Below are 11,688 nucleotides of genomic sequence, written 5' to 3'. Positions count from 1 at the left end.
TTTTTGTTGACCTTTGTCCATGGAAGGTCCCTGCAAAATTTCATTGAAATTGGTTCAGGGGTTTTGGAGAAGAAGTCGAAAATGTAAATTGTTTACAGACGCACGACGGACGACGACGGACAAAAGGCGATCGCAATAGGTCACTTGAGACTTTGTCTCAGGTGACCTAAAAATATAGATATGGTCTGATGAATCAGAAGATAACTTGAACATGATAATCGGTTAATATCGCACTGGAACTAAAATGAAACCGTGCAATGGGTCCAGACTGAAATAACATTTTAAATAAGACATGTATATACACAATAGAAGAAATATTATATTAAAATCAACTTCTTGTAAAGAACAACATGTTTAAAATGTGAATTTCTGGATAAAAAAGGCTGTTCCATTATTATTGTATGGGGGAGGTAGGAGGCACCTTTATTGATTTATTGTGGGTGCATGGTGGGTTTACAACTAGATTTTCAAACTATTCCTTACATTAAGTCACTTAAAAAGTGTATGGGTGGTGGCTATTGAGTCTCTAGTACCTCGAGCTCTCTCCCTTTCGGTTAATTTTGGAACAGCCCTAAGTAAAAGTTTACATGATGAAGTTTTATGGAATAAAGGATTAATACCAGAGTATAAGTATGTATATGTTTGACTTTACATAAAACAGGTATATATATAATAAATAAGAATATATGTTGAATTAAGAATTTATCATTCAAATTTAACAAGATCAATAACACAAGCTTATGGACAATATTATGGACAATAGAAGGTAGTTTGAGGCAAGACGAACACATATATAACATAAGATAGCAGACAAAGAACAATAATCACAGTTATAGTAACTACTAAATTATAACATTAATATCAATCTATTATATCCATTTTAAGTGATACACTTCCAACAAACTTAATTTGGTAGGATACAATACTTACACGAGACCTCTATATTTCAGACTAAAGGAACTTCTATGGCAAAATCGCCGCATCCTCGATACTTCAGGGTTACACTCATACTTTCAAATTCGAAGGCTCGATCAGTGTGTGCTGTCTTGTGAATGATACAAGATGATTAGTTTTATCCTTTGAGAGGATTCCCTCTACAGAGTAACAGTAAAATTGACCAGATCTGAAGGCGGGAGTCGCTCCTCTGTAATCTTCACAGGACAGGTATCAGCCTAGCTGTTGATCAGTTCTTTTTCCACCTAAGACTAATCAAATAGTTAGCTGTGTACCTTCAAATTGCCATGACATATACCAGGAGTGCAAAGAGTGTATACGTGAGTGTAATCCCTGGAGTACAGAGAGTGTATACGTGAGTGTAACCCCTGGAGTACAGAGAGTGTATATGCGAGTGTAACCCCTGGAGTACAGAGAGTGTATGCGTGAGTGTAACCCCTGGAGTACAGAGAGTGTATGTGCGAGTGTAACCTCTGGAGTACAGAGAGTGTATACGGGAGTGAAACCCCTGGAGTACAGAGAGTGTATACGTGTGCCACCCCTGGAGTACAGAGAGTGTATGTGCGAGTGTAACCCCTGGAGTACAGAGTGCATGTGCGAGTGTAACCCCTGGAGTACAGAGTGCATGTGCGAGTGTAACCCCTGGAGTACAGAGTGTATGTGCGAGTGTAACCCCTGGAGTACAGAGAGTGTATACATGAGTTTAACCCCTGGAGTACAGAGAGTGTATACGTGAGTGTAACCCCTGGAGTACAGAGAGTGTATATACGAGTGTAACCCCTGGAGTATCAAGGATGAATTTGCCCAATAAACAGATTCTTCATTAACAATGACAACATAAGCATAAGTCAATCTCACAAGACAAATTACGTGAATCTCCTCACCATCATTAAACAATGTCATTATGTGCCCAAATCAATATCAGAGCCCACCTTAAGAACAATAAGACAAATATCAGAATTCTAACTTACAAATTCTGAGGCTAAACTAATGAATTTCAACACTTGAACTAAAGCTTTAACCTGGTGATTTGTATGCAAAAGTTATTACCAAAACTGGTGAAAAACTTAATAATAAATGTACTGCATCAACGTTAGAACACTAGGGATCCAACGTTCTGGCACGTACTGAACATTATAATAATATCATCACTTGCACTAAACTAAAACTTTAACCAATATTACTGACATGAACACTGATGCTCAGAGCTAAAAGACAAGCTAAAAAATGATTAACAATATGATCATAACAGTTTTGTGAGTGTCACCCCTGGAGTACAGAGGAAAGTCACTAAGGGCCATGCCAAGATATCTGTTTTTGACAAATTTATCAAAATTAGATTGAAAGGTCATTTGTTTCAAGGCATCATTTTTATGTCTTGCATAAATAACTGTCCACTTAATACAAGTTTGATTGTAGATATTCACCCGTTTGTAACATCTAGAGAGGAGTACATGTTTCAATGTTTAAATGATCAACAACTGGAATGACACTGAACACTTTTTGGTGATCCAGAACCAGACCAACTCATACGTGAACATAATTAACACAATACTTGTAGAGACAACGAGGAAGTGATGTGTTATGTTTAACATCACATATAGTAACATCACATACTGACATAGAGTATGTACAGGAAAAGTCTGCCAGCAAGAACATGCACACTTCTTCAAAGCCGAACTTTTGCCTTTTTTTTGTCGCCAGCAATTGCCGATACCAAGACAACACACTGTAACAAGCAGCTTTCGTCTTGGTTTACGGCTGTAAACTGTAACCACTCAATGTAAGCACCAAAAGTCTTCACAGTTGATTCAAGGCGTAAACTGCAGGTACTGTAATTAACAACACACTGTTAACATCAAATTCCACAGTCCACTGAACGGTAAACTGGGGATATTGTAATTAAGTAAACATCACATGACTTCAAGGTGAGCTCAAGTCGTAAACTAGTACTTCAGATATGGTGGCAACACATTGTAAACATCACATTTGTTCACAGTTGATTCAAGATGTTAACTGCAGATTCAGTAACAAGCAATGCTAATATCACATCTTAACAGCTTATTGTTGGTTCTTAGCTGTCGATACCGTTAACACACTTTAATTATAAACATCACGTCTTCACCGTGGATTGAATCTGTACACTGCGAATACAGTAAAAACACACTGTAAAATCGTATTTCAATGTTGGTTCAGGCATTTAACCAGTTCTGCAGATACTGTTAATACAATGAAAACATTACTTTTCTTCAAGGATTAACGACATGAATTGCTGATACTATAGTAACTGCACCACATCATCTTCACAGTTGATTGAAGCAGCTCAGTAAGCTTCAGGTTCTTGCTGGAATGATATTTTCCGAGATAAACAGAAACAAAGAAGGCACACACACAGAACCCTCAAGCCTTGTTGAAGTTCTGAATAAGGTCCGTCCATAACAGTCCGCTGGATTCTTGGGCATATTTATATCTGCAACTGAAGATACAGAAAATATTATTCATACTTAGAGCACAGAGCTAAGAATTCATCATACAATGCTTTACGTAATATATAATATCCTTTATACGGCAGACAAGAACATTATTTTTTATCTTTTTATTTCTCTCACATAAGTTNCCCCCCCTATTTTGGACTGTAATATTACTTAAGATGTACGGAAATGTCCAAATCTTAAGATTAGAAATGGAATTAAACAAGAGATCAAAGAGGAATTTGGCAAAAGTTTCAGTGACATATAACTTGTTTACAGGTAGACTGACACACTGACAGAATGACGGACCGACAGGGACCAGGACTCTGACCAGACCACCATCTCATAGTAGTTGGCTTAAAATCGTCTGAACTTTTTTGCTGTAGTATCTCACAGAATCTGAACAAGCACATAAGAATACCATCAAAAGATGATCAATGTACCTGTCATTTTCAATCTTCTTGGGACTTTTCCTTGTGATGACATCGTCAGCCTCTGGCAGGTTATAAACGTCGTCATCCTGCAGTTTTGTTATCAGTATCTTGTCAAACTTCAGAGAAACTGTAGAAACAATACAAAGCATATCACTTTGTTAGTAATTAATACATAACACAATCCTATCTCTTTCCAGAGCCTCATACAATTCACTTAAAACTCCAAAATCAAGATCTGCAGTAAAATGATTACCTTCATCAAGCGGTCCTAACCTCTCAGCGGTGTTGAGCAGTTGTTTGGGGCTCCAGAAGTGGGGGATGCGAGGGTGCTGGAGTCCAACATCTTCTGGCATGTGAATTCCTAGGTTCTCCAGTAGGGTACAAAACATCTTGTTGGCGAGAAAACCATCCTGTTCCTCAGTGAAACACACAATTGGTATTGATTTGTTGTGTACTGAAACAAGAAGAAAAACTTTTAAGTCTTTATACTATTAACTCTGTATTCTCTGAGGTCATACCTGCTAAATGACCCGCATTCTGCGGGTCACACCCGCAAAATGAACCTATCACCCGCGACGATCTTATGACCCGCGCGGGCCATACGTATCTCCCGCATTCCGTAAATATGACCCGCAATCACCCGCATCCGCGTCTTTTTTTAGGATCTCCGTCCTTGCGGAAATGTTCCGTTTGTGTCTCTCGGAAGTTTAGCTTTCAGTTATAGGTAAAGTCTGTATACTAAGGGATTTGTTTTCACAATGGCGTCCCTGTTTCGGAACCAGCCTGGCAAAATCAAAAGGTGAGTACTGTTCACTGTTACTACAATGCATATAATCCCGATTGTAGCGCTTGTCATTTCACTTTCACAAATGGCTTCTAACCCGAGAAAACGTTTGTTATTTTAGTGTTCATCGTCAAAAAAGAAAAAGTATGCCTGTAATTACGGCTTCGTGGGAAAAAGATTATGACTGGCTTCAGAAGAGTAATATTGGACCCGATCATGCCTATTGTAAACTGTGTACCAATCATTTTTCGGTAGCTTCGGATGCTACGTACGATATCAAAAGGCATGCAGTTAAAGAACCCTTTGAGAATGATCTTAGGTTTGGTGTGTTGTGTAGGCTAAGGAAGGCATGTTTGGTACTTTCAGTGAGTAATGCTGACTCTGAGAGAACATTTTCCATGTTGAAGAAGATCCAGACAGAAGGGAGATCTGAATTAGGAAATGATACAATATGTGCTTTGTTATGTGCAAAACTAAATCAACATGGTTCATGCTTTCAGTATGCACCTAGGAAAATAAAAACATGTTAATTGATTAAGAATATGTAATAAAACAATGAAGGTGTGATAAAATGTTTTGATAATTTCAAAAAAGTCATTAATCTTGCTTGCCAGAAGGCAAACATAGTACACCGTAAAGCCGAGACCCCGCAAAATGATTAAATTTCCACACAAATTTTCGTTTGCGCGGTATCACCCCCCACAGAATTTCCCAATGGGGGTCATGACCCCCATTGGGAGATTCAAAGGTTAGCAGGTCTGTGAGGTCGAAACACAAACTTGTACAGGAGGAGATGTTTGTGAATGTATGTAAAGTATTGTGATGACTGGAAAAGAAATGAAGTCTGTAAAGATATTTCTATCAAACTATATTCATAACAAAAGTGACCTAGTCTTTGACTGTAGATGGTTGAAACACAAACTCGAAAAAGAGTCGATATTTGTAACCATGTGAGGGGTGTTTCGTGACTATCAGGAATGAAATGAAGTCTGTCGAGCAATTTCTATCAAACTATTCCGTCTTTGCGTATTGCAGAGTTATCTTCTCTTGTGAGCAGGTATTGATTGTTAGTCATTTGTTTGTGTGAGAAAATTACGTCATTTTCTCAAAAATCGATGACGTTACTCTCACAAACAAATGACGTAACAAGCAATACTTGCTCACAAGAGCAGATAACTCTGCAATACGCAAAGACTGAATACTTACAGTAAGAGTGACGTAGCTTTTTACCACAGCAGGTATATTTTTCAATTTTGAGCCAAAATCAAACTTAAAGCAGGGAGTTGATATTATAGTCAAGTGTAAAAAAATCATAAAATCAAAGCATTTCTTCAAGGCTTATTACACAGAAACATGTAGCTTTCCACAGTCTAAGATGTGGCCATGTAAGGTTATCAAATGTGTGAGGGTCATTGATAATATAGGGGTGAGTAGAAAGTTAAATGAAAATCAAAGCATTCCTTAAAGAGTTTTGGCATAGAAACAATTTGTGTTGACAACAACAATGCAAACAATGATCCTTAGATATCAGCTTGGTTTCCTAGGCGACACCGAAGTCAACTTTATCCCACATGGTCTATTTCTAGTCACCTTGACCTTAGAAACTTTTGAAATTATTGCATAACTACATAATACAGTGTATCACCATGTCAAATCTCAAAAGGATTAGTGTTTTGGATTCTGAGATAATCTCTTAAAAGGGCAGTGACAGACACAGAGACATACACTGTGGTTGCTATAGGGCACCTACATGTGGGGCCTTAATTGAGAAAATCTTGAGTGCAATAGTCCATACCTTCCATAGCTCTGAAAAACGATTGGTTCTGATGCAACTCAATATACATGCAAAATCTTCACCGACTAAACCTGAATTTGAAATATCTTTGATTCAACACCAATGAGCTATGTTTAATCCCCTCAACCTTGTTATTCTCCAATGTGCCTATTGGTCATGATTTGACCTTGTCAAATCCATAACAAAATGATTAGCTGAACATGATATGTTTTATACTTACACACATGGAATTTAGTTATGGGTTCTTCAGTTGCCTCTTTGATAATATACTCTGGGTCTGGAATAAGAATCAAGTAATTTCAATGACAAATAGAGAAATTGTAAGCAAGCTCAAAATAGTCAAATAAAAAACCTTTCTTCATGGGCATCTACCTGATGTAGTTACACTGTACCATAATAAAAGACATCAAACAAATTCTAAGTAGGAGTTACATGACTTTTAATTTGGAGCAGAAAGTTTTAGTTTCAATGGCCATATCTCAGGGAAAAATAAGTAAATTTTCTTTATGCACATTTGCATATGGTGTCTTTGACATACTGTGGCAAGTTACAAATATAATCCAATCAACAGTTTTTAGAGGAGTTGCACTTAAAAGGATCATGGATGGTAGACAAACGGACGGACTGACAGAGTGATTCCTATACATCCCCCGAAAAACCTTGTTTGCAGGTGGTATAAAATTATATTCTGATAGAGTTATGAAAAGTAGGACATGTTAACATGGACTTACTCATTTTGATAAAGGCTGCCTCACAGAAGAGACCCTGGAGCCAGGAAATGGCACCTCTACACCCAGAGTCTTCCAGACTCCGCACACAGCATGGGATCCAGTCCTTCTCCTCGTCATGTTTACGTTTCTTTGCACAGATGGTGAAATCAGGCTGGTTCTAGCATAATCAATGAAAAAGTTTAGGTTTCTTTCTGTGAATTACTATATTTTTTAATTTATATGGATTTCTACATTTTCCAATCTACAGCATAAATCCTTATTTTTTGAAATCAATCTGGTTCTAACAAAATCATGGAAAAATTTGGAAGATTCCCTCTGTGGATTTCAACATTTTTCAACCTGCAGCATATATATATCACAATGTTCTGAATTACGAAATTCTCACAGAATGATAAATAATCAGGAAATTTAGTCTCTATACAAATCATTTCACAGGAATAGCTAGTTTGAGTATTATGTGAATTTGATTCACATTAAAATTGACTTCTTCAGTACAAATATATGATCCAAATTAAAATTTAACTTCTGCAATACAAATATATGATCCACATAAAATTTCTACAGTACAAATATATGATCCACATAAAAATTGAACTTTTACAGTAAAAATATATGATCCACACACAAATTGAACTTCTACAGTACAAATGTATGATCCACATAAGAATCAAACTTTAACAGTAAACAGAATTTGACCTTACAGGTGCGATAGGTGTGGTTGATCGCTGTGGTTTGTACTCTGGGAAGAGAGCAAGAAGTTTGGCCTTGTCTTCTTCTTCCATCCACTCACTGTCAATCAGCTGGCATATTATCTGGGGAAAACAATAAGCAAAGGGGTCAGAAAAACAACAAGTTCAAGAGTATGAGAAACAATTATCTTAAGGCTGAGTAATTACAGGTATGCGGTCAAACATTGCAAATATTTACCCCTATTTTTACCTATTCATCCCTCTGTCTCTGTGCCAAAAGGGACTGAAACCTCCTGTATACATAAATTGTGTTCCACTTGGTCTAACAATGCCCTAAACCAAATTTAATTACAATCTATGCAACTGTTTTGGACAAGTAACATCTTAAAGGAAACAATAATTACGCATAATTATATGTCTAGCCTGTCACCGCTTTGAGCATAAGATTCAATGCGTCAAGCTTTGTAAGTTTGAGCCGAAGTTCGGAATTTTATATTTTATAAACAAGTTTGGCAAAACATCAACATGAACGTATAAAAGGCACAAGTGCTAATTGTAATGGGAGCTGGCCATTACAGATGTCCCCCAAACTAACCGCGCATTCAGAAAAACAAATGTAAATAGGTGAACGGATGTAATGTACATACCAAATTTGAGCAAAATCAAAATATATGTGAATTTCAACAAATCATGCATCATGTATACGAAAACTGTCTTGGCAGATCAGAAAACGGATGCCTCGGTTGAGTTTGCAGTGCCAAAATACATGTGCTTACCAAATTTGATTGAAATCGAACAATAACTGAATTTGGACCAATCAGAAGCCAGTATCGTATAGGTGACCATTATGTCAAATCACAAACTGGACGCTGCAGTTGAGTTTGCAATGCTAAAAATACACTAACCTTATATACTAATTTTCAGCGAAATCCAACAGTAACTGAGTTTCGACCAATCAGAACCTAATATAAATTTTGCTCAATGTGGAGCTAAACGGAAAACTTTAACACGGCCCAATTAATTAACAAAGTCCAACTAACAGTACATTTTTGTTAAAATTCATAATCTAAAATGTGTGTTTGGATGGACATATATAGATATATGTCTCGCTTCACGACTCCGTCGCAGGCAAGACAAAAATGACGGGCAGATAAAATAGGGGAAGGACACCAATCAAGACAAACAGAATCCTGTGTGTGGCCTCAGTTGATCTATCCTTACTCACCTGTTCTCTTGTCTTATTCTTATCAACCTCCTGGAAGTGACGAAGGATCTCGTCCACAATCTTCGACTTGTCTTCCGACTCCATGTACACCATGATGAGGATGTCATCGTCCTCAGAGGACCAAACTGTTTCTACTGAAGCATCAGTGCTGCCTTGGCTCAACAACTCTCTAAAACCACAGAAAATCAAAGGGTTCAATAAATGTCCAATAAGATGGGTGATGTCACTCATACTTTTATAGCTTTAAAATGTATACAGGTACAATATTGGTAATATGCTTAATTTTCTTCTGTTTTGAAATACTTGATCATGTTATCCTCTAGTTATTACAAGTTTACAGAAAATAAACATTGAAGTTCATGTAAATCCTAACTTGTTCTATTTCTTTATTTTGTTTTATTTCTTTATTTATTATAAGATTGTCAACATTCAACTGATTTTCACAATTCTCTTAGAGTTATCAAACGTACCTTACCGGGAGATCAAGGACTTACCTTATGTACGATAGCTACATTTCGTGAGTCATATAGGGACTTGCCTTGTTTTATTATGAATGGCAAGTTATCAAAGTACCTGCCTTATTAATTAACTATGCTCAGTATGTGATCCTTGGAATGACATTCTCTTCTGAAGCTCATAGAGCTGTCCTGTGACTTACACTATCTTACCGAACTCAGCAAGTTATCCCAGGATTCACTTGCTCACCGAGTCATCAACAGAACATTAACTTAAAACGAAGATTACTTATTTTCTGTCCCAAACAACTAGGTGATGATAGTTAAATGAGGCATATATTTTGAGAGAAAAAAAACGGTGAAATATTTTGATAATCACAATTTTCAAAATCGAGAAAACCAAATGAAGTGGCACATTACTTTTAAGGCCAGTTCTCACGTAACAGGAAAAGGGAGAAGTTTATTTCCATTAGAAACTGAATCAGCGACCCTCAGCTTTCCAGTCCCTTGCTCTGCCTATCAAGCTTAAAGGAAATTCACTCTAGAAGGTGACTGTAATCCTATGTACAATTAAAATCTGATGCACAGACAACTTAAGCATCAAGATTTTCGTGCTAGAAGGCGACGGTAATCCTATGTACAATTAAAATCTGCTACACACAAGACAACTTACGCATCAAAATTATCGCAGTCACTGGCTGTATGCTCGCTGAACATATGAATGGCACATTGGTAGGGATCATCCTCAGCTGTAGTGATGAACTTGTTGATGATGAATTCAATGAGATCATCTACCTCCTACAGGGTGAAATCACAGTCATGTTACTCATATACATATGTATATATATATTGACATGCTAACAACTGACAGTTTGTGCTAGCATTCTCAAAATGATCTTTTGTCAAATATTTTAAATGGAAGGAGTTCATTGCTTTATCCACTATCAAAACCAGTCATTTGTCAGAAGATGAATATTTTTTGAAAGTAAATTCAAATATCTGTTGTGAAAACTGTAACACGTGACAATTTCGTCCCTGTTTCACATTAAATTCAACACAAGGTAAATACTGTAATATATAATATTACATAGATTACATATACAATGAATATAAATCAAAACATGTTTTAAAAAATTTAAGCTAAACATTACAGATTGAATTCATTTCAACACAAACACAATCAAGGTAATAAAAACCCATGTGGTCCCCCTCACAAGCTAAACATTCTCAGTAGTGTACATATCATTTGGTTGACAATCATGGTTACAAGACCATCAAGACATGCTACATAGCTTACATCTGACACAAACAGCTCCTGGTCGTTTATCTCCAGAAATGTGTCGAGGATGGGTTTCTGCAGGAGGACGCTTGGTGAGCCACAGTCGCCTGCCACATGGTGCATCATGGTGAACAGACAGTTGTTGAGTTCCATAGGGTTGTCTAGGAACTGCTCCAGTAGTCTGCCATACTTCCCCATAATTCCAAACGTAGCATAGCTAGTAATATAAAACAGCTACAGTCAGTCTTATTTTGTTACACTGAATTTGTGTTGACTGCAAGTTTTAATCCAACTAAAACACTGGACAGGTATTAAAGCAAGGGCCCCTCTGTATATTTTCAAATATAGGTGAAATGGGTGCCTAGGGTGACATCGTTAAAGACAGGAAAAGGTAAAATTGAACAAGAGTACTACGGGGCGGAACAATATACGCCCGTCGAATGCCATATAGCGTTATATACTTTCTTACATTGAAATAAGATCTGCATCATTTTAAGAGTGGTTAGCTGATATGCTATAAAAAATGTAGGAGAAAATCTCAACTGAAATGAAACAAAGGCCAATAACTTTTGCAAAAATCGTTGAATCAAAATTCTTTTCAAGAAAACAACAACATATCATGATGATAATGTAACCCAAGTTTCAAAGAGATCCGTTGAAAAATGTAGGAGAAGATTGCCGGATAAAAAACAAATACTGAAATAAACAAAGGGCAATAATTTTTGCAAGAATTGTTGAATCAAAATTCTTTTCAAGGAAACACAACATATCATGATTATTTAGCCTACTAAGTTTCAAAGAAATCCGTCAAAAAATGTAGGAGGAGATTGCCGGACAAAAAATCAAATAATGAAATGAACAATGGGCAATT

The 11,688-nt window shown here is 36.8% G+C and overlaps 1 protein-coding gene across 3 annotated transcripts in view; it reads right to left on the bottom strand.

Moving 5' to 3' along the window:
- Positions 1-103: 103 nt before the first annotated feature.
- The window catches only part of LOC110464588 (protein timeless-like), a 26,570-nt gene continuing 14,985 nt past the window's right edge, over positions 104-11,688 (bottom strand). Inside the window, exons 15-24 of one of the 3 annotated variants that reach the window (XR_002464514.1) lie at positions 10,836-11,034; positions 10,212-10,336; positions 9,084-9,252; positions 7,871-7,981; positions 7,170-7,326; positions 6,659-6,715; positions 4,113-4,313; positions 3,869-3,986; positions 1,628-3,430; positions 104-1,425 (exon numbers count right to left, since the gene is read on the bottom strand). Coding sequence is in view for 1 of the 3 variants with exons in the window: in XM_021519874.1 (XP_021375549.1) it covers positions 3,355-3,430; positions 3,869-3,986; positions 4,113-4,313; positions 6,659-6,715; positions 7,170-7,326; positions 7,871-7,981; positions 9,084-9,252; positions 10,212-10,336; positions 10,836-11,034 (1,213 nt within the window). In the remaining 2 variants the exon portion in view is untranslated. Of the gene's footprint in view, positions 3,431-3,868; positions 3,987-4,112; positions 4,314-6,658; positions 6,716-7,169; positions 7,327-7,870; positions 7,982-9,083; positions 9,253-10,211; positions 10,337-10,835; positions 11,035-11,688 lie in introns of all 3 variants that reach the window. The other 2 variants (XR_002464515.1, XM_021519874.1) reach the window with 2 other exon arrangements.

Source organism: Mizuhopecten yessoensis, unplaced genomic scaffold (assembly GCF_002113885.1).
Source record: "Mizuhopecten yessoensis strain PY_sf001 unplaced genomic scaffold, ASM211388v2 scaffold11011, whole genome shotgun sequence".
NCBI classification, from domain to species: domain Eukaryota; kingdom Metazoa; phylum Mollusca; class Bivalvia; order Pectinida; family Pectinidae; genus Mizuhopecten; species Mizuhopecten yessoensis.
Note: the sequence above shows the minus strand (reverse complement) of the source record. Positions and strands in the feature narration are given on the sequence as shown.